Here is a 25,412-nt window from a genome sequence, read left to right on the forward strand (position 1 = left end):
TTGGTCTCAAACTGGCTGTGTAGTGGAGGAGGGCCTTGAACTCCTGCTTCCCCTGCCTCCACCTCCCAAGTGCTGCGATTGCAAGCCTGTGCTTTCACCTGGAGCTCAGACAGTGTTTGTTGAAGAGACTTTTGTGAAAAGATGAAAAACCTGTTTTAGAATAACTGTCTGGGTAACTGAAAGGTAACCAAGGAATAGACAAACACACAGGTCATCCCAAGTAGCATTAAGTCCTATGCAGGGCTGAGCATGGTGGGTCACATCTGCAATTCCAGCTCTCCCGAGGTGGAGGCAGGAAGGCCAGGAGTTCAAGATGAGTTTCAGTCCAGCCTGGGCAAACAAACAAACAGACGAAGTCTACGAAGACATAAAGCTGCTGGAGATGTGGTTCAGTGCTTAGGAACCCTTGGCTGCTCTTACAGAGGAGTTTGGATTCCAGCACCCACACGACCACTAAGTAGTACAAGTTGTCAACTTGTACAACTATCAGTCCTCCAGAGTGGTCAGAAGGAGGAAAATATTGTTTAGTTAAAAAGTTGGCATTTATTTATTTATTTATTTTGTGTGTGTGTGTGTGTGTGTGTGTGTGTGTGTGTGTGTGTGTGGGCAGTCACACAGAGGCAGAGGACAGCTTGCGGGAATCAGTGCCCTCCCCATCCACCGTGTGGATGCTGGGAATTGGACTCAGGTGATCTGTCCTGGCTGCAAGCTCCTGTACTGGTTGACCCACTTTGCCCGCCCGGGAGTTGAGTTTTAATAATAGTGGGGAGGGTGGTTTAAGCAGGAAAGGTGATAGTCAAGGGGTCACTGTGGGTGGGATGAGACGGAAGGTGGATGGGAAGCAGGGCGTTTTTGAGGGCATAATACTGTTTGAACTAGGTTCATTTATATCCCTATGCTCACCTTGGACTCAGTTGAACCCACCTTTGAAATGGGGCTGGTTGGGTTGACGCACATTAAGCCCCAGCATCCCAGGAGGCGCCTGCAGCTCTGCAGGAGCGGCTGCTGACGCTAGGGGGCGTTCCATCGACGGCTCGGTGCTCGGCTGGCCAGGCGCAGGCACATAGCCTTTCGATTGGTCGGGTCTAGCGTCCCAGCCAGCGCCATTGAGGAGTGGCGGAGAGGAAGCGCCTGGCAGAACCGGGCTAGGGCAGCAGCGCTAGCGATAGCTACAGCTACAGTGACAGGTAGGGAGGCGGCAGAGCTAAGGGTCTGACCAGCAGCTCCCAACGCAATCGTCCCGGCTGTGCTCAGACGGCCCGGCTCGGGGTCCGCGGCAGCCGGCCTCTCCCGGAGCCCGGGCGCCCTCGCGGGGACCCCGGAGCCCGAGTGTCGCCGGTGGCACCTCAGGCCCGGGCTTGGGGCACCGGTCCCTGCAGCCTGGCGACATCCCTGGGTTTTGGGTGTCACTCCTCCCGAGGTCTGAACCCAACGTGCCAGTGTCCCTGGGTCAGCACCCCCCCCCCCCCACCAAGCGGGGCGTCATTCCATCCCTCAGTGCCTCCATCCCCTCTGGGGTCACCTCTGGGTGGGGACATCAGGCCTGGTCCCTGGGGTTTCCCCTTACTCTCTCCACCTCCAGGTAGGGCACCCTTCGGCTTCCTTAGTAACTTAGAGAGCCATCTTCTCTAGGCTTGGTGGCTCTGTCCCCTGCTGCTGCCAGGCTTGGGGTTCTGACAGCCGACGGAGATGTGGGAAGGCAAGGAAAGCTTTGCATTCGCCCTGGCCTGACACCCACTCCGAGTTGTCCCCTTGTGGCTGAGCTCCGGGGATCCCTCAGCTCTGAGTCCTAGCTGCCTCATAGAGGGACAACCCGGGTTCAGTTGCCAATCCTTCTTCCCCTTCCCGGGTCTGGCCTCGTCTCGGGAGGGGCCTGGCTCAAGGTCATGTCCGGCTGTCTGCCCAGGCTGTGGTCTGAGCCCAGATCCTCAGTGTCACCTGCCACAGCGGATAGGGGAAGCCAGGTGGGGGTTATTGCCGGGCAGCTGCCTAGAAGTCCTGATGGACCCGAACATATAAACACTGGGATTCTGGCCAGTCTGGCGGCCCTTCCTGAAACCGGATTCCTTCAGGGAATCCTTGAGGTGGCCTCAAGCCTGGTCTACAATGTTTAGCAGAGCTAATGGATGCTTTCTGGCTTGGGCCCCAATTTACTGAGCTGAGGAACATCTTAGGGCGCTAGCCGCCCATGCCTTTGTAAATGTCTTCTTTGTGTTCTTCGACGCTGAGAGTAAAGTACAGTAGGGCCTGAACTTGGGTGCAAAATCACAGTAGTTTCCTGAAAATGTAAAATTATTTTACAGTTGTGTGTGTGGTCAGGGGACAACCTGTAGGAGTGTTCTCTCTTTTCACCGTGTAGGTTCTTAGGATTAAACTCAGGTCTTGAGTCTTGGTAGCAGCTACCTTCACTCTCTGAGCCTTCATGCTGTCCTGACACTGGTTTCTCTGTACTGGGAAAACACCTGCAGTTGGTACTTCAGGGAGAGTTGGCATTTAGGGCTGAAATTAATGGCAATAACAAAAATAAAGAGTACTCCAGCGTTGGCTGGATGCCCAGGACTGTTTGAGGCTCACATAGTGAAACAGGCTAGTCAGTTTCACACTGCACTTTAATAGATTTACCTTTTTAAAAGTGACAATATAGAAATGTTTTTAGTTTTTCTAGACAGTGTTTCTCTATGTATTCCTGACTGTCCTGGAACTCACTCTATAGACCAGGCTGGCCTCAAACTCACAGATCTGCCTGCCTTTGCCTCCCAAGTGCTGGGATTAAACGTGTGTGCCACCATCACCCGGCTAGCATTTTTGATTAACAAGAAAATTTTGTTTTTGTGATCTCTTTAAATAAATACTGAAGAGTCGCTCCTAGATTCTTAGTTTTATATCTGGAGCCATTACAAAAAAATTTTTTTGGAGGAAATAAGGCTAGTATTCTGCAAATTTTTAAAATGATATTATTATTTAGATAGGGTCTCAGTATGTGCCTTGCCGACTTGGAACACCTTCCTACGTAGAGGTAGACCAGACTGACCTTAAAACTCAAAGCTCTTGCTAGTATTAAATATATGTGCCACCACCCTGAATAGGTAATTGTTCATTTATCTTTCTATCTATCTATTTACTTATTTTTTGAGACAGGGGTTCTCTGTGTAACAGCCCTAGCTGTCTTGGAACTAGCTCTTGTAGACCAGGTGGTCCTCGAACTCATAGAGATCCACCTATGTCTGTCTCCTGAGTGCTGGGATTAAAGGCTTGTGCCACCGCCACCCAGCCTATTTAATTGGTTTTTTAACTGTCCCTGATAATAAATCAACCTTGCATGGAAGTGCTAGATATTACGGAGAAGTAACTATCAGTCTTCCCTGGAGACTGGGTTGACTTTCAGGGGGCTTTTGCTTTGGGTCTTCTTTGTGTTGATAGCTTTTCCCTTGGGGTGAGTGTATCTTCTGGCACTAAGATAACTCACTAGTCATTGGGCAAAGTCCTTGGAAAGGATCCTGAAAATAGTCTGGTTCCAAGTGGGACACAGGCCACAGGAAATCTGGAATGTCTGGTGTGGTGGCTGATGGTCAACACGGACGGCCTAGAGCAAGATTTACAGCTCAGAGTTCTGATCGGAATCCACTAGCCCAGTGATCTGAGCACCTGCCTGAACTGTAGTTTCTGTTTGTTTGTTTTGAGCTGTCCTGGAACTCTCTATATAGACCAGGCTGGCCTCAGACTCATAGATCTCCCTGCCTCTGCCTCCCAGTGCTGAGATGCCCCGATTAAAAATGTGGACTTCTACTTCAAACTTTTTGTTTGTTTACCTGTTTTAATCTCTCATGTTAACCTTTTTAAAAATCATGTTTATTTATTGTGTGTATATGCATTTGTGCCTGTGTGTGGGTGTGCCCATACCACAGCTTGCATATGGAGGTCAGAGGACAACTTTCTGAAGCCAGTTCTTTCCTTCCTGTATGTCCTGGGGATGGAACGCAAGCCCTGAGGTTGGCAGTAGGTGCCTTTATCCTCTGAGCTATTTGTATGGCCCTCATGTTAACCTTTTATAATAGTAAAAATCATCTATATAACCTTAGGCAAAACATTTCTTTTTAAAATTTAGTTTATATTATGATGTTTTCTCTGTATGAATGTCTGTGTACCATGTGGTGCCTGGTGCCCATGGAGGACCAAAGAAGACATCAGATCCTCTGGAACTGGCACTACACATTTGAGCCACAATGTGGGTGCTGGGAATTGAACCTAGTTCTCTGGAAGAAGAGAACCAACGAGCCATCACGCCAGCCCCCGAGGCAAAACCTTTTACAAATATTTGCTAAAGTATCATAGTTATACCTACACCAGATGAAACAAAAACTGATTTTAATTGCCAATATTTTGATAAGCTTTAGCATGTTTATTAAGTGTTTAAAAGAATAGTCTATATATATTTTTTTTATAATACTGGTAAGCACAATATCACACCACTTATTGTAACGAGCAGTTGTGGTTCAGTACTGAGTCTAAGTACCGAACCCATAGCTGGAGGATTTCTGGTGTTCAGCTAAAACTCTTCATTAGGTCAGCATCTTCGGGGTGTTTAGTGATAGGGCTGGGGATGTGGTTCAGGTGCTGGGGTGCTTGCCTAGCATGCTTGAAGCCCTTGGATCAGTTCTCAGCACCACACAACCAGATGTGGTGGTGCACACTTGTGATTTCAGCACCTCTTTACCTCCGGTCAGAAGTTCAAGCCTATATCTTCGGCTGCATAGTGAGCTCAAGGCCAACCTTGGATATATGAGACCCCGGTCTGGGGAAAACAAACAAATGAGTGACTAAACGCTGTCTCTCCCTCCCATGGTTTTATGAATGAGCCTACTGCATAAATTTGCACATTTTAATTAGGACACCTTAACTAGTGTTGTAGAGTGTGAATTTCATTCTCACAGCCTCTTGAACATTTTTGCTTTGATCTAGGCTCCCGCTTCTTAGCATTTGGGCTGAATGAGTCTACTTTGTGGGGTTGTCATGAGCACTGTAAGATGTTTGGCAGCTTCCACAGTCCCTCCTCACAAGATAGCCACAGCAGCATCTGAAATAGCAGTAATCAAAGATATTTCCACAGAGCCGGAGAGATGGTTGGGGGATTAAGAACACTAGCTCTTGCAGAGGATTTGGGTTTGGTTTCTAGTACCCCCATGGAGGCCCACAACCCTCTGTACTCCAGTTCCGGGGACCATATGCCCTCCTTTGGCCCCTACAGGCTTCTGCATGAATATGACATACATACACCTAAAAGGACCGTGTTCAGATGTTGCCAGATTGGCCCTGTGAAAAGCCCTAACTAAAGCAGTCTGATCCCAAGTCTCATCCCCAAAGGAAGTATTTCAGAGAATAGTTAATTTAAAAGCCCCAGCTTCCGATTGCAGGTGATTTTCAGGTTTCTTGGTGACCTTCCCTGTGACTGAAGACCAGTGTGAACACTGGTCTTCCATTCCTCCTGCGCCTCTGTAAGTCTGCCTCTTACCTTTTTCCACCTGCAGGCAGGTAGAACAGGATGCCAGCATAGGAATACAATTCAGGTTCTGTTTTGTTTTTGAGACAGGATCATTTATCTATGGCTGGTTTAGAAGTCTAGACCAGGCTGGTCTAGGAACTCACAGGGATCCGCCTGCCTCCACCTTCCAAGTGCTGGAATTAAAGGCGTTGTCTTACCACACCCAGCCAAGCTGTTGTTGTTAATTTCCTCTTTTCCTCTTTTATAGATTCTGTGACCATGAGAGAGAGAAATAAAGAGTGATCCATGATTTCTAATCACCTTTTTCTGAGGAAATAGTCATGTTGGAAGGTCTTGTGGCCTGGGTTCTCAATACCTATTTGGGGAAATATGTCAATAACCTGAACACTGACCAGCTTTCAGTTGCACTTCTCAAAGGTAAGCACACGTCTCTGCAGTAAGGTATGGCCGGCCTGCCTGCCTCCTTCCTTCCTTCCTTCCTTCCTTCCTTCCTTCCTTCCTTCCTTCCTTCTTCCTTCCCGCCTTCCTTCCTTCCTTCTTTCTTCCTTCCCGCCTTCCTGCCTTCCTTGTAGTGAGGAGGCAATCAGGCCTGCTTTTCATCCCGCCCGACTCCCGCATGGCTAGCTTTACACCCAAAATAACAACACACAAATTGTATTTATTTAAACATTGCCTGGCCCATTAGTTTAGTTTTAGCCTCTTATTAGCTAATTCTCACATCTTGCTTTAACCCATATTTAGTAATGTGTGTAGCACCACGAGGTGGTAGCTTACCGGGAAAGATTCAGCATGTCTGACCTGGTGGCTGGCTTCATGGCGACTGTCTTGGAGAGGAGAGGCATGGCATCTGCCTGAGGCATCTGCCTCACTGCCTTCTACCCAGCATCCTGTTCTGTTTACTCCACCTATCTAAATCCTGCCCTATCAAAAAGCCAAGGCAGTTTCTTTATTAACCAGTGAGAGTCCTCCATCACTTCCTTCCTTCCTTCCTTTCCTCAACTAATTAATTAAATGAAGAATTTGCATTTCTTTGTTTGTGTGTGGGAAGATAATGCATGTGCCTGGTTCCCATGTGGAGGTCAGAGGACAGCTTGTGGAAGCTGGTTCTTTCCTTCCACCATGTGGGTTCTGGGGCAGGTGAAGGTATCAGACTCAGGTTAGCAGCCTTCCTGTCACCTGCCCTTACCCACCGAGTCACCTCACCTACCCTAGCTTACCTGTGGGTTTGTGTGCTGTAATATGATGCATGTTTGTGCACAAGTGAGAGCTCATGGGTATGTTCAGAGGCCAGAAGTCAACTTGGGGTGTCTTTCTCTGACACTTTCCATCTCAGTTTTTGAGACAAGGTCTCACTATATAATACTGACTGGCAAGCTAGGAACTGACCATGAAGATAGGCTGGTTTTGAACTCAGAGATCTGCCTGCCTCTGCCTCCTGGGTGCTGGGGTTTATGCCCAGCTAATGTTTTTTTTTTTTTTTTTTTTTTTTGGTTTTTCGAGACAGGGTTTCCCTGTAGTTTCTAGAGCCTGTCCTGGAACTAGCTCTTGTAGACCAGGCTGGCCTCAAACTCAGAGATCCGCCTGCCTCTGCCTCCTGGGTGCTGGGGTTTATGCCCAGCTAATGTTTTTTTTTTTTTTTTTGGTTTTTCGAGACAGGGTTTCCCTGTAGTTTCTAGAGCCTGTCCTGGAACTAGCTCTTGTAGACCAGGCTGGCCTCAAACTCAGAGATCCGCCTGCCTCTGCCTCCCGAGTGCTGGGATTAAAGGCGTGCGCCACCACCGCCCGGCTGTTTTTTTTTTTTTTTTAAACCAAAACAGTAAGACATATTGCTGGTGACTGCTTTACCCCAGTTAGGTTTTAGCTTTTTGGACGCAGCTGCTATGTCATGACAGTGGTGTTGACTTTGGCTTCAAACTTATTAGCTGATAAAATTCTGAGTCACAACTTCTTTAGCAAAAGAGGGCAATATTCCTCCTATGGTTGCTGTAAGGATCACGTGGGAACACTCCTAGCCTGTTTCACAGACACAACATAGGCATTCACTAAAAGTTTTAAAGTATTTTATCTTGTGGTCTTTGATGAAATCTTTTTTTGTTTTGTTTTCAAGACAAGGTTTCTCTATATAATAGCCCTGGCTGTCCTGGAACTAGTGCTTGTAGACCAGTTCTGGTCTCGAACTCACAGAGATCCACCTGTCTCTGCCTCCAGAGTGCTGGGATTAAAGGCATACGCCACCACCGCCTGGTTTGATGGAATTTTTTGAGAACTTTTTTGCTTAGTAGTTGTCTTTTTTTTTTTTTTTTTTTTTTTTTTTTTTTTTTTTTTTTCCTTTTTAGGTTTGCTTCGGTTCTGGGAATTGAACACAGAGCTCCGGGGATAGTAGACTAGTACTCTACCACTGAGCTATTTCCCTAGCATATTGTCTTGCTTAGAAGTAAAAGTACGCAAGGTTTGGGGCATGGTAGCCTTTGCTGGCCTGCACGTGGTACACTCAGTTCTATGATTTTATGTGGGAATTGGAAAGGGGCATCTTTCCCCCTTTTCTTTTTTAAAAATTTAATTTCTCTTTGCTCAGCTCAAAGTGGGACTATTTAATGCATGTAGAGAAAGAATATAGTTTGAGCTAGGCGTGGTATACACCTTTAATCTCAGTACTTGAGAGATACAGGCAGGTGGATTTCTATGAGTTCGAAGCCAGTCTGGTCTACATAGTGAGTTTCAGGACAGCCTGTTCTACATATGGAGTATGTAGAGGGGTAGAGGGACTGGAGAAACGGTTCAGTGGTTAAGAGATCTGGTTGCTCTTCCAAAGGACCTGGGTTCAGTTCCCAGCATCCATTGTCTGTAACTCCAGTTCAGGGATCTGACTCTCTCACAGACATACACAGTCCAAATACCAGCACACATAAAAATTAAATGAATCAAAAGCGATCGTAGTTGCATTTATATCTTTTGTGCATTTGTGCGCACACATGCCGTAACACGTGTATGGAGGTTAGAGGGTGGCTTTGGGAGCTGAACCTCTTCCCACTGTGTGTGTGTGCGTGTGTGTGTGCGTGTGTGTGTGTGTGTGTGTGTGTGTGTGTGTATGTGTGTGTAGGTTAGAGGGCGACTTTGGGAGTTGATCCTCTCTTCCCACCCTGTATGTTCTAAGAGTCATATTCAGGCTAGGCAGGAAGAACCTTTACCCTTTGAGTCATCTCCCTGGGCTTCCTGATGATTTTCACTCTGTAGCCCTGGCTCATTCTGATACTGTGAAGTCTCTGCCAGCTTCAAACTGGTGGTGATCCTTCTGCCTCTGCCTCGCAAGTGCTGGGATTATAGGCACACACCACCACATACAGCTTAGATGTAATATATCTTTTTTTTAAATTAAATTTTTTTCTTTTTATTTTACATTCTGATTGCAGTTTCCTTTTCCTCCTCTCTTCCCGTTCCCTCCCTCTGCCTCTCCTCTACCACCAACCCCCACCCAGTCCTCCTCTGTCGAGGTTCAGCAGAAAATATCTTGTAACAACTGCATGCATTGTTAGGGTAATTTTTCTTACATCCTCTTTAAGGACTATTCTTCTCTCTGGCTTTTAGATCTATGGAAAGAAGCTGGGTGTAGCGAGGCATGCTTTCAGTCCCAGCACTGCAGAGGTAGAGGTAGGCAGGTGTCTGTGAGTTCGAGGCCAGCCTGCTCTACATAGTGAATTTCAGGACAGCTAGGGCTATGTAGGCAGACCTTGAACTAAAAAAAAATTTAGCTGGGGGTGGTTGCACATGCCTTTAATCCTATCACTTGGGAGGCAGAGGCAGACGGATCTCTGAGCTTGAGGGCAGCCTGGTCAACAAAGCCAGTACCAGGACAGCCAGGACTGTTACACAGAGAAACCCTATCTCGAAAAACAAAAGCAAACAAAAAAATTTGTGGGATGAAACCTTGAGGAATTTTTTTTTCCATAACTGGCATTAGTTATGAAAGAACTTGACCCCTTTACTAAGAACCCACAACACAGTGCAGTGTGTGGGCACTCCTCTGAACTGAGGTCATGAGAGGAGCTGACAGTATTTGCCTATCGTGATGTGGTTGAGTAGGGATTGAGGGCACAGGGTGCTAGGTAGGCACGAGGCTGTTACTCTGATCTAGTAACGAATATTTACTGTTGTAAATGTCTGGGGAGACACAGGAGACAGTGCTCAAGTGGCTGGACTGCCTGCAACGGGTAATGGGGGGTGGGAGAAGACTTTTCTTGTTTTGTTTTTCGAGCCAGGGTTTCTCTGTGTAGCCTTGGCTATCCTGGAACTTACTCCTTAGAACAAGATGGCCTTGAACTCACAGAGACCCACCTGCCTCTACCTCCGGAGTGCTGGGATTAAAGGTGTGTGTCACCACCACAAAACTGTGTATTTATATATCAGACTGTGTCCAGTTGTAACATTTGTCTTAACGTGAACAAATTACTTAGTTTCTGCATCTGAGAAGTTATTAACCATCCCGCAGGGTTCTGAGGACTGAGCAGGTTCATGTGGGTCAGAGAGCTTAGAGCTGTCAGTGCAGGTTAGTCCTCAGCATCCATCCTCAGGATGGTCAGCACGCGATTGGCTGTTGGGTGGGACTTTAGCGGTGGGCTATGCTCAGTCCTAAAGTAGTTAAAATGCCAGGATGCAAGAGCAGCTGGAGGCCAGAGTTCACACCTGATCAATACTTAGCGAGTGGTTGGACTGATACCAAAAGCTGAGGTGGGAACAGCACCCAAGAGTCAGGCTCAAGCCTGACAGTGCTTTCCTCACTTACAAGCTGCATGTGACACATGGCCACTGAAGGCCCTCTTCACCCTCTCTCCCTCTTTCCGCCCCAGGTCGACAGACCTCCTATGACCTCTAGTGCTACCTCCTAACCAGCTCTGAGATTTCTAAGCACACTGTTTGTCTGCTAAGCCTTGTTTTCTCAACTCAAAGTTGAGAAACTGATGGACAGGTCGTGTAACCAACCCTAGTCTGGACTGTTAGGAAACTTAGAGCATTTATTACTGACAGAGCTCAAAAGCCTCTGATGTTGTTGGAGCACAGTGGTTGCGCTTTGAATTTTTTTTTTTTTTTTTTTTTTTTTTTTTTTTTTGGTTCTTGGAGACAGGGTTTCACTGTGTAGTCCTGGCTGTCCTAGAACTTGCTCTGTAGACCAGACTGTCTTTGAACTGGCAGATAATCTGCCTATCTCTGCCTAGAATTAAAAGCATGTGACACCACCACTTGACTTTAATTTTTTTTGTTCTATTTTGAATATTTTTAAAAATTAGTTTTCCTCCTTCACATGCTCCTCTCTTCCCCTTTTCCTTTTCTTTCCATTCTGTTGATTAGTTGGTTGATGGGAGTGGGGTGTGCCCCACATGGAATAGGTGGGTGTCAGAAGATAGCTAAGCTGGTGGGAGTCTGTTCTCTCCTTCCACAGTGTGGTGCTAGTGATCAGACTTGAGTTGTTACAACTGGTAGCAGTCAGCTCTCCCATCTGGATTCTTCAGATAGCCCAGGCTGGCCTCAGACTTGCTCTGGGGCTGAGGAAGACTTTGAATTTTTCTTTCTTTCTTTCTTTCTTTCTTTCTTTCTTTCTTTCTTTCTTTCTTTCTTTCCTTCCTTCCTTCCTTCCTTCCTTCCTTCCTTCTTTCTTTCTTTCTTTCTTTAAGATTTATTTATTTATTATGTATACAGCATTCCTTCCATGTGTGCTTGCAGGCCAGAAGAGGGCACCAGATCTCATTATAGATGGCTGTGAGCCACCATGTGGTTGCTGGGAATTGAACTCAGGACCTCTGGAAGAGCAGCCAGTGCTCTTAACCACTGAGCCATCTCTCCAGCCCCGACTTTGAATTTCTGATCCTTCTGCCTTCACATCCCAAGTGCTGGCCTTACAGGTGTGCACACTTCTGCAGGTCTGCAGGTCTGAGGTGGAACTGGCTCCAAGCGTGAGAGAGGAAGTGCTTTACCTATTGATCTGCAACCCTGGCCTTGAAGTTTTGATTTTTGCTTGGGAATGCCCAAATAGTATATCTATGCAAATGTTTTAAAATCAGAAAATGCCCCCAAACCTTAAATATTTGAAATCCCAAGCATTCCAGACAGGGATATTCAACTTGTCTTTCTTTACCTTGTTATGTAGATTGAGATAATACGTGGACTGGAAAGATGGTTCAGCAGTTAAGAGTACTTGTTCTTCCGAAGGACCCGGGTTCTATTCCCAGCACCCACATGGCAGCTCACAACTGTCTGTAACTCCAGTTTCAGGGGACTTGATGCCCTCTTCAGGCCTCTACATGCACCAGGCACAGACGTACATACATACAGGCAAAACATCCATACACATAATATAAAATTAAAAATCATAGTGTATTAGGTGTTGTTCTAGTGCTCTGAGGAGACACAACAGCCCACGCAACTAATAAAAGAAAGCAATTAATTGAGGGTTTGCTTCTAGTTAGAGGGCAGTCCATGGTCATCACAGTAGGAAGAATGGGAGCAGGCCAGTAGGCATGGTCACTGGAGCAGAGAGCTCTCATCTGATCAGCAAGTTGTAAGACAGAGACTGGGCCAGGCATGGGCTTTGCAAGCCCACCCCTAGCAACACACCTCCTCCAACAAGGCCACACCTCCTAATCGGTCCTAAACAGCCCACCACCCAGGGAACCAGATATTCAAATATAAAATCTTATGAGGGCTAACCACCCCACATATATTAAATATTTAAAAAATATTTCTCTTATCCAGTTGAGATTGTAATTATACCATTTACCTTTTCCCTGCCCTCCTTCTCAGCCCTCCCATATCTCCCTCTTTGCTCTTGAATTCTTGGTAAATGAGTGTTTTTTAATGTGATAATCCAGGGGCTGTGGTTATAGCCTGGTGGGAGAACATTTGCCTGCACGAGTGGGTGGGAGATTAGGAGGGCCCCAGTCTGAGGTCTACTATTTGGGGGAAAGAGGGATAATGATAGAATATTTTGCACACAGTAAGACCTCACTAAGTGGTAGGTACTGTCGCTATCATTGTTCCACCCCAGCTGTAAAGTCCCTGTCCTCAGAGCCACTCACCTGTTGGGGAGGCAAATTAAACAGCAACATGGCAGCCATTTCTAACTTTACCTAGAGGCAATAGCTGGATATGAAGGTTCCTATAATTCCAGCATTTGAGAGGATGAGGCAGGAGGATTGCTATGAGTTAAAGGCCAGTCTGGTGTACATAGTGAGTTCCAGGCTAGTCTGGGTCACTAGCCTGTGAGACACTGTCTTCAACTACAAAAGAAGTTACATTATGTATTGGAGTGCATGGGAGAGGAGCCTTTTGTTCTGTGTGTAGGGCCTGGGGAAAGCTACTGTGGGTGGCTTTTGAGTGAGCAGAGAAGGGTTTCAGTGGGTTGCACAGGAGGGGTCCCCACTCTTCCTGTGGAGTGAATCCCAGGAGCTGAGGCTGGGAGCTTGTAGGCACAGGGGAGTCAGAAAGTAGAGGCTTTGTCATGCGAGGACTCTGCACTTCAACCCCCACCCCCTTGTTTTTTGAGCCCTCTTCAGCGTGGTCCTTGAAATGACCTGGAGCAGAATGAAGAGAATCTGGTCACTAGAGATGTCTGGGAAAGTCCCCTGAGGCCTGAGTTCACTACAGTGTCAGTGAATACATCTCTGGCCAGTGTGGGGTGAGGCATTTTGGGGCAAGCAGTCCCTAAATAAGCCAGGAAATTGTTTGCCTGGAAATCAATAAGTGGCATCTGGCCTTGAAAACGCCTAAGTCATTCGGGTGCTTTGCTGCCTGACTCTCAGGCAGTCTTTCTTAGCAGGGCAGGGCCCTTCCCAGCAGGGCATGTCGTGGGCACACACGTGTGTGTGTGCGTGCGTGTGTGTGTGTGTGTGTGTGTGTGTGTGAGAGAGAGAGAGAGAGAGAGAGAGAGAGAGAGAGAGAGACTAGTTTTCTTCTATCTTGAACCATTACTTTTTTTTTCTTAACTGTTGGCTTGCTGTAGGATTCTGTTTCTTTTCTTTCCTTTCTGAACCTGCTATGCTTTCCCTGCTTCAGCTTCTTTAATGTTTTCAGTGTGAGTTCCTTCCACTTCTGAGCAGTACAGCAGCCAGGGAAACCCAGGAGCCACCTGCTTTGGTGCCGGATTAGCATATGGAAAATAAAACCATTCTCAGTGCAAATGAGAAAAGAGGCCAGGGCATGACTGCTGCTCATGGAGCACTCACCGCACATGGAGCACTCACCGCACATGTACAAGAACCTGTCTTCTATTTCTAGTGCTGCAAAAACAAAAAAGGAAACTGTGCTTGAAAGTCATTTTCACCTAAGGAGAAGATTTTCTGATTTTTTTCTCCTTTATGATAATTTTCTCTCAACCTTTGGAAGTAGGTTTATTTTACTTTAGTTTAGTCTTAAAGCTGTGATGTGGAGACCCCTCCCCCCACCGAAAAAAAGATACTACACTTGAATCTGCCAAGTTGCTAGGTTTGACCTCTTTTTAGATATGCAAATAAATGCATAGTCATTTATCTGGGGAAGTACCAAGCCTACATCATTACATCTTTGCATTGCTTTGTCTGCCTGGTTCCTGGGTCTTTCTACCAGCTGATGTATGCCCTGTTCTCAAAAACACCCATCCCAGACAGATTCACGTGGCTCAGAAATGGTTTTGTGTTGTGCAAACAGTTTTATCATTCCAAGGCCCTCTTCTCAGCACTTTGTGGCTAGGGGTGATGTCTCCCTGTGGCCTTCAGAGTAATGCTTGGTTGTATATGTGCAGATGAATGCCCTGCACAGTCAGCCAAGCCTGTGTGTCAGCCCTCCCTTACTGTGATAAAATATCTGGGACGATTAGTTTAAAAGGGGGAAAGGTTATTTTGGCTCACAGTTTTGGTTCACATGGGTTGTTCGGCCCTATTGCCCCTGGGCCTGTAGTGATGGTTAAAGCGCCTGGCAGAGCAGGCCTGCTTACCCTGTGACAGATGGGGAGCAGAGTCAGTGAGGGGCCCGAGTCTCAGTACCCCTTTTGAGGGTATGTCCTCAATACTCTAACTTCTACCAAGTAAAGGCCCCGCTGCTTCCCAGTAGTGTCATGGGCTGGGATAATCCCTTAATTCATGGGCCTTAGGTGGACATTCGGATCCCAATGGTAGCAGAGCTAGAGCTGGCTGCCCTGTCTTTGCACATCCTGTTCGGAGTCATCAAGTTTGGCCCTGTTCTTTCTGTGCCTTCTGACCAGTTATTGTGCCTCACGGAAGGGAGGTACAGAGAGATCATTTTGTGACCTATGGTCAATTCTGGGAGAAGGCATTGCTGAGGGCTGGGACTGCTTGTTAAAAACCACAGCAGATTTTTTTTTTCCCCTCGAGACAGGGTTTCTCTGTGTAACAGCCTTAGCTGTCCTGGAACTAGATTTTGTAGACCAGGCTGGCCTCAAACTCACAGAGATCTGCCTGCCTGCCTCTCAAGTGCTGGGATTAAAGGTGTGCGCTACCACTGCCCTGCTAGATTCTTGTGTTTTAACCACAAAGATTCTGATTTGGGGGATGTTGGGCCAAACCCAGGAGCCTTTATTACATCTTAGAGAGTCAGAAGATGGCAGTTTTGTGGGAACTGTTAGTCTAAGCTAGGGGTCTTCAAACTAGCCAGCATGCCAGATCTGACCTGCTAGCTCAGGATGGCTTTTTACTAATTTTACTAATATTAATTAATTATTGTGTGTGAATGCTTCTGTGCAAGAGGTCAAATGACAACTTCTGGGAGTCTGTTCCCTCCTTGTACTATGTGGGTCCTGGAGATTGAATTTAGGTCTTCATGCTTGGCATCAAGCACCTTTATCTGCTGAGCTATCCTTTTCCTTATTTGGCAGCGGCCGGGGTGAGGGTAGTGTTGAGACAGGATTTCTCTGTAGCTTTGGAGCCTGTTCTGGACCTGGAACTAGCTCTTGTTAGACCAGGTTGCCTCTGCCTCCTGAGTGCTGGGAAAGGCATGTGCCACCACCGCCCAGCTTTGCTGAGCTATCTTGCTGCCCCCTCTCTAATTATCTCTCTCTCTCTCTCTCTCTCTCTCTCTCTCTCTCTCTCTATATATATATATATATATATATATATATATATATATATATATATTTTTTTTTTTTTTTTTTGAGACAAGGTTTCTCTGTGTAACAGTCCTGGTTGTCTGGAACTCACTTTTATAGACTAGACTGGCCTCAAACTCACAGAAATCCTCTTGTCTCTGCTTCCTGAGTGCTGGGATTAAAGAAGTGTGCCACCACCACCTGGCCTCTATTTATTTTTTGAAACAGAGTCTCATGTAACCAGGCTAGCACAGAATTTTGCTATGAAGCCTAGAATTTTAAATTCCTGATCCTTCTGTCTCTATCTTCCAAGTGCTGAAAGTCTTTTTTTTTGAGACAGAATCTCTAGCCCAGGCTGTCCTTGAGCTCGAGAATGACCTGGAACTTCTGATTCCCTGTTTCTACCTTTGAATTGTGGGATTACAGGAATGTACCACTATGGTGGTGTTACATTTTCTTTGGTAGGGATCAAACACAGGGTTTCATGTATGGTGAGTACCATTGAAACCCCTATTTGTCCATTACATTTTTAAACCTTTGAAAAAATGAGGAAACTGAAGCCAGGCAGTGGTGGCACGCGCCTTTAATCCTAGCACGCAGGAGGAAGAGACAGGTGGAGCTCTGAGTTAGTTTAAAGGCCAGCCCAGTCTACAGAGTGAGTGCTAGGACAGGCTCCAAAGCATATGCCTTTAGTCCTAGCTACTCAAAAGGCTAAGCTAGGGGCATAGTTATGAGCCCAGAAGTTTGTGGTCAGCCTGGGCAACATAGTGAGTGAGACCCATGATTCAAGAAAAGAAAAGGAAGTGTCAACAGGATAACGAAGTGGGTAAAGGGGCTTGCTGTTAAGCATGGCGACCTGAGTTCTGTCCCTGGAACCTTCATAGGAGAGAGCTGACTTCTGCAAGTTGTCCACTGTGACACACATGACATGCACACACTTGTACAAATACACCCAAATAAATGTAATAAAAAGCTTTTAAAAATGAATGCAATTGTCATAATATAAAGGCTTAAAATATTCACTGTCTGACCCATTACAGAAATAGTTAGGATCTTGCCTAAGCTCTTCCGGGCGCTGTGCTTCAGCTGTCATGGGTGGCTCAGAGTGGCAGAGTGGGTGGTCAGATTAGTACTGCAGGCAGAACCCTTGGGCTGGTGGTGGCATTGCCATGGCCATTACCCTTTAGTGCTCTATGCACAGCCAACAACAGTGTCTTTGTTGGATGAACATTTCATGGTGTTTTTTTTTTTTAGGTGCTGTTGAATTAGAAAACCTCCCATTAAAGAAGGATGCCCTGAAAGAACTGGAATTGCCATTTGAAGTCAAAGCTGGTACGTGGAACCAAAGGAGGGAGGAAGGTTTGGGATCGAGTTGTTTGGGCAGGAGAGTCAAAAGCTCTGGAGTTGGTATCTGCTCGACCAGGAAGTAGACAGGAAGTTTGAGAGCTTGCATCAGTTCATATAAGTTTCACCACAAGGTGAATCTCTGTGAGGTCTAGGCCAACTTGGTCCAAATAGAGGGTTCCAGGCCAGCCAGGACTATGCAGTGAGACCCTGTCCCAAACCAACCAACCAACCAAGCAGCCAGCCAGCCAGCCAGCCAGCCAGCCAGCCAGCCAACCAACCAACCAACCAACCATCAGGGAATAGGGCTAGGGATGTAGTTTAGTGGTAGAGCACTTGCCTAGCATGCACAGGGCCTGGGATTCCACACACCCTTAAACACAGAAAACCACAGGATGATTATAGTAGTTATATATCTGGTATTTTTTAAAAACACTTTTTTACAATTATTTGTGTGTGTGTGTGTGTGTGTGTATACGTGTGTACGTGTGTGCGTTCGTGCGTGCCACAAGCAAATATACCAACAGATAGGAATCTGAAAGCTTTAAGAATGCTGACACTGGTCATTTCCAGAAGAAATTCTTAAAATATTGAAGGAGTAAGAAAAACTCTTTAGCCAGGCTGTGGTGGCGCACACCTTTAATCCCAGCACTTGGGAGGCCTGGGGAGGCAGAAGCAGGTGGATCTCTGTGAGTTCAAGGCCAGCCTGCTCTACAAAGTACAAAGTGAGTTCCAGGACAGGCAGGACTGTTATACAGAGAAACCCTGCCTCAGAAAAAGAGAAGGATGGAGGGAGGGAGGGAGGGAGGGAGGGAGGGAGGCAGGGAGAGAGAGAGAAACTCTTGAAAAAATTAATGGTTTTCTAATATTATGTTCGCAAACTTGACCTTGTTTCTTATAAAAAGTGAATAAGATGTATAAAGTTCTGTCTGTTAGATGCTTTGTAGCCTCTTGTGCATTCAATCTGTACTACCACTGTGGCCCAGCATGGCAAAGCATGTCTGTAACCCAGCATTTGAGAGGGAGAAGGAAGGTCAGGCTTTAGGATCAGCATAGACTATATACAACCTTGTCTCAAGCCAAATAGATAACCGCCACTGTGCACTAATTCAGATCGTTAGAAAGTTCTGATTTTTCTAGAGAAAACTCACTTTTCATTATTGTTTTGTAAAATATTCCCATGGTGATGAATATTAATCCTAGAGCCTTGTACATGCAAAGCAAGTATTCTATCACTGAACTGCATTCCCACCCCCAGTATTCTTAATTTACTGCTGGATTAGACCGTCAGTCATTTGTATTATAATTAGAAATACCATTGTGAGGACAGGCCTATAGCTCAGTGTAGAGCCCTTGCTGAAATGCAATATTTGGGCCTTGAACATGAATATATAAAGGCCTTGGTTTCTTCCTTAACCACATATAAATGAAAATACTATTCGTAATGCTCCACCTTGCTTTTTGAGACTGAGTCTCACTATGTAGCTCTGGCTGGCCTGCAACTATGTCACCAGGTTGGCTTCAAATGCACAGAGATCCTCCTACCTCTGCCTCCCAAGTGCTGGGATTAGAGGCATGCACCACCATGTTCAGTGAGCTGCTTTTATTAAGTTGATTTTAAAGGTTTGGCTAAAGTGGAAGAAGTTGGGAAATAAGTGTATTTTTACAGGCCAGGTAGCTCTGAGCCCGGGTTCTTGTTTCTTTATGCATAAGCTGTGTTGTCTGTTTTAGTTTGTGCTGGGTATATTCAGGGTTAGATATTGGTAACTCTGACAAATACTTGTTAACCAGCCAATTATTATTTTTTTTTTTTTAACCAGCCAATTATTAAGAGATGAGTTCCATGACCTGGTCTGTGCGGGTGGGTGCCATAGCAAGAGAGACACTTCATAGGCGTTCAAGTGTGGTCCAGATGGAAGAGTGTTTGCATAGTAGATAATCTATATTTGATATGAAAAAGACTCACTAGGCATTTTTCAGTTTAATTCATGGTAGCTGGTTCTTTTTAATTAATTAGTTTATTTATTGTAATCTCGCTCTTACAGACCCTACCCCAACACTAGTTTCACATATGTAGGAGGAGCCTGGTTGGCTACCCTTGAACTCACTTTGTTCTCCAGGCTGGCTTTGAACTTGCCATGCCCTTGTCTTAGTCAGCTGAGTGCTGGGATTATAGGCATGCCCCGCCACTCCTGCCTTTCTGCTGTCTGTTTTTGTGATTTTTCTCTTTTTTTCTTCTGGTGCTGGGGCCAGAATCCTACCAGAGCTAAATCCCATCTCCTCTCCCCCCTTCCCCCTCCCCCGCCACCTTGGAGTTGTGGTCCTCCTGCCTCTCTCTCTTCAGCATTTCTTAAATGGACACCACAGTTGTCAGGTTTGTTTTTAAGAAAATAAATAATGGTAAACGTAATCTATGTGCTTTAAAGGGAGTTAGAAAATGTGTGGGTGTCTAATGAGCCATTTTTCTCCTCCCAGGTTTGATTGGGAAAGTGACCCTTCAGATCCCCTTTTACCGCCCGCATGTGGACCCCTGGGTGATCTCCATCTCTGGCCTCCACTTAATTGGTGCCCCTGAGAAAATCCAGGACTTCAACGATGAGAAGGAGAAGCTGCTGGAGAGGGAGCGTAAGAAAGTGCTGCTTCAAGCCTTGGAGGATAGATGGAAGGCAAGGCTTAGAGCCTCTGAGCTTTAGGGGGCTTGTCCTCAGCAGTGAAGGGCAGCTTGTGCTGACACCGCCTCTTTCCCTTGCAGAGTGAGCGGCAGCAGAAGGGAGAACCCTACTGGTATTCTGTCACTGCCTCAGTTGTCACGAGGATTGTGGAGAACATCGAGGTGAGCCCTGTCAACCTTTACGAGGACACATGAAGGGTTTCTGAGCCTTAGGTGTGTTTTCGCTTCTGAGTTCTCTTTTCTTGTGGGTTTTTGTGGTGCGGTGTGTGTGGGGGCTGGCTGCTCAGGTGTGCCCTTCTGGAGGCTGTGCCAAAGGAAAAACCTGCAAAGCAAGTCCTGCGCTATGAGGCGGGCCCAGGTCGTCCTTGCTTCAGGGGGTGTGAGTTGGCATTTCCATTTGACACCCCCCCCCCCCACACACACCACCACACTTTCTTTTTTAATGTTGGAATCTCACTTGCTAAAGGAGTTATCACCTCAGAAGCCAGATACTTAGGTCTCAATGACTGTTTTCGGGGCAAGTCATTTAACCTCTCTGGTCTCAGTTTTTTCATCTACAAAATGAGGGAGACGGGGTCCCCATTGCCTAGTGTGTTATGAGCTATGAATGGCCACCCAGGCATCTGACCTGTCACTGATGTGTCTTAGGGAAGTTGTATGCACTGCAGTGCTGGGGCTGCGTGTTTGATCATTAGGAATGGGATCAGGGGATGAAATCTCCGTTAAATGGCACAAGACAGCCCATACTGAAAGTCTCTAGGGTTCTCTTGCAGTGTGTTCAGTGTGTGCTATGTTCCTCAAAAGTATGATCTGAGGTTGTTAGTTTCATAATGTGGATGAAAATTTGGTGTACTTGAGGGCACTGATTTTTTTTAGAAAATGTTATTATTGCCGGATGGTGGTGCACAGGCCTTTTAATCCCAGCACTTGGGAGGCAGAGGGCAGGCAGATTTTTGTGATCTTGAGGCCAACTTGGTCTACAGAGTGAGTTCCAGGATAGCCAGGGCTACACAGAGCAACCCTGTCTCAAAAAACCAAAAACCAAAAACCAAGCCAAAACAACCCCCCCCCGTTATTATGTGGTGTGTGTGTGTGTGTGTGTGTGCACATATTTTCTACAACAAAGAAATTTTTTCTCATAAAATTTTTTTTTTTAACACATGTATTTATTTACTGGGGATGGGAGGCACATGTGGAAGCCTGAGGATATGCTGTGGCAGTTGGTTCTCTCCTACAGTGTGGGTCCTGGGGATCAAACTCAGGTCACCATTCTTACCTTACCTTAAGCACCCTTACCTGCTTCGCTATCTGCTGGACCCAGAAATGTCTTTCTCGAGGACCAGAAGGCCATTTCTCTGCAGTGTAATCACAGGCATGGCGAGGCCTCTGCCTTGAAGTGTTGCCCGTCATGTGTGCGCAGGTCTCATGTAGAGAAAGCCACTGCAGCAGGTTCATGAGGGAGGTGGGCGTGTCTTTGCCACACTTCTCATCCTCTGAGCCTAGGGGCAGTGATGTATTTATGCCATTTAGGGCTGAGGACCCCGCCGCCACCGCTCTTTACAAAGTTTTATTTACGTATTTGTGTGGTGTGTGTGTGTACATTTGGAAGTCAGAGGCCAGCTTGAAGAGTTTGGTTTTCTCCTTCTACCACACGGGTCCTTGGGATGGAGCTCAGATCAACAGCCTTGATGGCAAGTGCCTTTACCCTCTGAGCCACCTCACTGACACATATTATGATTTTGACATCAGTGTTAAGCATTGATTTTTCTCCGCATTGCTCTCAATACTGTGATTGAGTGATGACTTACTGTTGTTTGAACTTTTTCTTTTCCTTCTCTGTGGTGTGTGTGGTTTATGTTTGTTGGGCATGCACATACATTTGAGGTGGTGCCCTTGTGTTCATGGGTGTTGAGGCCAGAGCAGGATGTCAGGTGTCTTCCTCTATTACTGTCTGCCTTGTTGCTTCATGACAGGGTCTCTCCCTGAGCTAGAAGCTTACTATTTTGACTAGGCTGATCCAGGACCTGGATCACCAAGGTCCTGGGATCTGTCTGTTTCTGTCCCCTCAGTGTTGGCATCACAGGCAAGTGCAGCCATGCCTGACTTTCTGTGTTGTGCTGGGGATTTGAACTCATTCTCATCCTTGCAAAACAATCGTTCCTCCTCATTGAGCCATCTCCCCAGCCTAGTTTGTATTTTCATAATGTCTAATGATGCTGACCACTTTTCTTGATCACATGTTGTATATATTTTTTTTCTTTCCCATAGTGCTGAGGACTGGACCCAGGCTCTTGCACATAATAAACACACACTCTACTTTTGTGCTACTCCCAGGCCCAATTGTTTATTTTTAATTCACTGAGCAGAGTGAGCAAGAAGAAATAAACACACGTGAGATTCACACAGCTCTTACGTGCCTTACTGGTTTTCCTGGGCTCAGATTCCTAGAAACAAGCGTGGCAGGATTGACTGTCTGGATTCAGTGATGTTGTTCTCTCTCTTCTTCTCTCTAAAAGTTCTATTTATTTATTATTATGATATGTGTGTGTAGGGTATGTGTGCAGAGGTCAGAGGACAACTTTCTGTTGTCTATTCCATCCTTCTGTCTTCTGGGGATTGAGCTCATGTTGCTAGGCTTGCATGGCTGCTGAGCCATCTCTTTGGCCCCTGGTATCCCTGTGTTTAAATGTTTACATTGACTTGTGGAATGATTTGATGGGAGCATTGTAGCCTTTCTTGAGATAACGTTCGTGGCAATGAACTATCATTCTTGAGTGGTTTGTGATTGTGTGCCCTTGGGACTTCCAGCACAGTGGAAACCTGTGAGTAGATGCCCTATGTGGTTGGATGCCACCTATAGGATTCTACCCGCAACACTTACTGAATGCTTCCCCTCTTTCTCTTTGCAGTTAAAAATTCAAGATGTTCATTTGCGCTTTGAAGATGGCCTTACCAATCCCTCTCATCCTTTTGCATTTGGTGTCTGCATTAAGAATGTGTCCATGCAGAATGCTATAAATGAGCCTGTGAGTATGAGATCTGACCACGGACCAAAAGTAAAACCCTGCTAGGAGCCCCTCAGTGTTAGGTAAACAAGTCATACTACTTCCCCACCTATGTGGGTGTTTTCTTTCCTTCCTTCCTTCCTTCCTTCCTTCCTTCCTTCCTTCCTTCCTTCCTTCCTTCCTTCCTTCCTTTCTTCTCCCCTCCCTCCCTCCCTCCCTCCCTCCCTCCCTCCCCCCCCTCTCTCTCTCTTTCTTTCTTTCTTTCTTTCTTTCTTTCTTTCTTTCTTTCTTTCTTTCTTTCTTTCTTTCTTTCTTTCTTTCTTTCTTTCTTTCTTTCTTTCTTTCTTTCGTTATTCAAGACAGGATTTCTCTGTGTGCTTTGGCTGTCCTGAAACTCACTATGTGGACCAGGCTGGCCACAAACTCATATCCACCTGCCTCTGCCTCCTGAGTGCTAGGATTAAGGGTGTGCACCACCACCTCCCTGTCCTATGCCTGTGTCCTGTGTGTAGGCAGCAGCTGATTTGCTGGGAAGGGAAACAGTTACTCTTCACTGACCTGTTGTATCACTTTGGTTTTGTGCACAGAGCAGCTGAGGTGCAAAGAATTCCTGTCAGCAAAGGATTTCATCCTCCATTTTTCTTCTACTTTGTCAATCACCAAGGAAACTTGTTCTGATTGGTTTCATCCACTGCCTGGGAATGTCTTTAATGGTTTCCACACAGTCCCCCCCTTTTTTTATAAAAGCTAGTAGGTGACATTTTTATGGTGCTTTAGACTACCTGATAAAACACTGCTTCTCCTCACTCTTGAGATGCTCTTGGTTTTTCATTTTTAAGACAGGGCTTCATTATCTTCTACCAGGATGGCAGACCTATACTATCATACCTGGCAACTGTCTTAATTGATTAACACCTTACTCTATAAAATAGAGTAAATGTTCTGTCGGGCAGGGCAAAGGGAGTTGATATTGTTGACAAAGAAAAGTTGACAGATTATTTCAAAGTTGGAGATGGCCTCATGGAGCTTAGGCCAGGCTTGAACTGGATATGTAATTTACTAAACACCTCTTTAGGCTTCTCATCCTCCTGTATTCACCTCTCAGTGCTGGGGATTATATGTGCACCACCATGCCCGCCTCAGCATCCTGTCATTTTTATTTACTAGGACAGCTGTTTATAGCTTTTGAGGCTTTGTGTGCTTGTGGATCCAGCATCTTCTGGCCTCAGTAGGCACTGGATACACACGATGTACAGACATTCATACACATAAAATAAGAAACGTAAGGATGTGGTGGCACATGCCTTTAACCCCAGCACCCAGGTCCTGGGTTCAAAACTAATCTATGTAGTGAGTTCTAGATTAGCCAAGGACAGCATAGTGAGACCCTGCCTCTGAATAGAACAAAACAAAATAAAATAAAGGTTAAAAATAAAAAAATAAAAAAATAAAAAAAAAATAGAAACCAGAAACATGAAACTAAGAAGTCAGAAAGATTGCGTCTGCAGCCCTGAGGGGCAGTGTGTGCACGCCCCTCTCCACCTGAGGGTCAGTGTGTGCACGCCCCCTCCACCTGAGGGTCAGTGTGTGCACGCCCCCTCCACCTGAGGGTCAGTGTGTGCACGCCCCTCTCCACCTGAGGGTCAGTGTGTGCACGCCCCTCTCCACCTGAGGGTCAGTGTGTGCACGCCCCTCTCCACCTGAGGGTCAGTGTGTGCACGCCCCTCTCCACCTGAGGGTCAGTGTGTGCACGCCCCTCTCCACCTGAGGGTCAGTGTGTGCACGCCCCTCTCCACCTGAGGGTCAGTGTGTGCACGCCCCTCTCCACCTGAGAGTTTCTGGAAGCCTCTGGTTCTTGGCTTCTAGACGTGTCGCTCCAGTCTCTGTGTTGGTGCTCAAAGGCCTCGTCTCCTTTGGTTCCTCCTCCTACTCCTCCTCTTCCTCCTCCTCTTCCTTCTCCTCCTCCTCCTTTTTTTTTCTTTTTTTTTTTTTTTCCGAGACAAGGTTTCTCAATAGCTTTGGAGGCTGTCCTGGAACTAGCTCTTATACACCAGGCTGGCCTCGAACTCATCTGCCTCTGCCTCCGGAGTGCTGGGATTAAAGGCGTGCACCACCACCGCCTGGCTTAGTTTTTTTTCTTACAAGGACCCAATTCATTTGCTTTGTATCTACACTCATCCAGGATGGCTTCATTTTAATCTGATTCTGTCTGCACAGGTGGTGTTTACAAATAAGGACACACTCACACTTGTGGGTGAACATGACTTCTTGGAAGAGGACTCTGTCCAAACCAATACTCTAGTAATAGTCCACGATTCCTTTTCAGTACTTAACTGATGTCCCACTTCAAATATGTGTTCATGCACGCGTTTCCATACTGTTTCTCTGCCATTTGAAGTTCTCTTTTAGAAACGGAATCGCTGTCCCCTGAAGATAGCAGGCCTTTTGTGCTGACTCAGTCGTTTGTATGAGATTTACAGATTTTTTTTTTTTAAGTTTTTTCAAGATAGGCTTTCTTTGTGTAACATTAACTGTCCTGGAACTCACTCTGTAGACCAGACTGGTCTTGAACTCACAGTGATTCGTTTGCCTCTACCTCCCAAGTACTGGTAGTTACTAAAAGCTTGCGCCACCACTGCCGAATTGAGATTCACAGATATTTTGACACTCCCCTGCCCAGTGATGTTTTGTTTGTTTGCTCATAGTATCTTTGTTATCTTCCCACTGCTTCATCTATGCAATTAAAAATATTTGTGCACTTTGGTATTGCCAGCTGCTTGAACTTGGTTTGTTTGTCTATTTATTTGTTTATTTTTAAGGCAGGGT

At 46.1% G+C, this 25,412-nt stretch overlaps 1 protein-coding gene across 8 annotated transcripts in view; it reads left to right on the forward strand.

The window, feature by feature from the left end:
• The first annotated feature begins 1,083 nt into the window (after positions 1 to 1,083).
• Vps13d (vacuolar protein sorting 13 homolog D) overlaps positions 1,084 to 25,412 on the forward strand; it is a 220,483-nt gene continuing 196,154 nt past the window's right edge. For 7 of the 8 annotated variants that reach the window (XR_005285964.1, XM_038335369.2, XM_042055363.1 and 4 more), the window contains exons 1-6: positions 1,084 to 1,187; positions 5,748 to 5,917; positions 16,821 to 16,898; positions 19,386 to 19,576; positions 19,663 to 19,743; positions 22,491 to 22,607. Coding sequence is in view for 7 of the 8 variants with exons in the window: in XM_038335369.2 (XP_038191297.1) it covers positions 5,821 to 5,917; positions 16,821 to 16,898; positions 19,386 to 19,576; positions 19,663 to 19,743; positions 22,491 to 22,607 (564 nt within the window). In the remaining variant the exon portion in view is untranslated. Of the gene's footprint in view, positions 1,188 to 5,747; positions 5,918 to 16,820; positions 16,899 to 19,385; positions 19,577 to 19,662; positions 19,744 to 22,490; positions 22,608 to 25,412 lie in introns of those variants that run through there. The other variant, XM_038335376.2, reaches the window with a different exon arrangement.

The sequence above is a fragment of the Arvicola amphibius genome, chromosome 6 (genome assembly GCF_903992535.2).
Source record: "Arvicola amphibius chromosome 6, mArvAmp1.2, whole genome shotgun sequence".
Taxonomy (NCBI): domain Eukaryota; kingdom Metazoa; phylum Chordata; class Mammalia; order Rodentia; family Cricetidae; genus Arvicola; species Arvicola amphibius.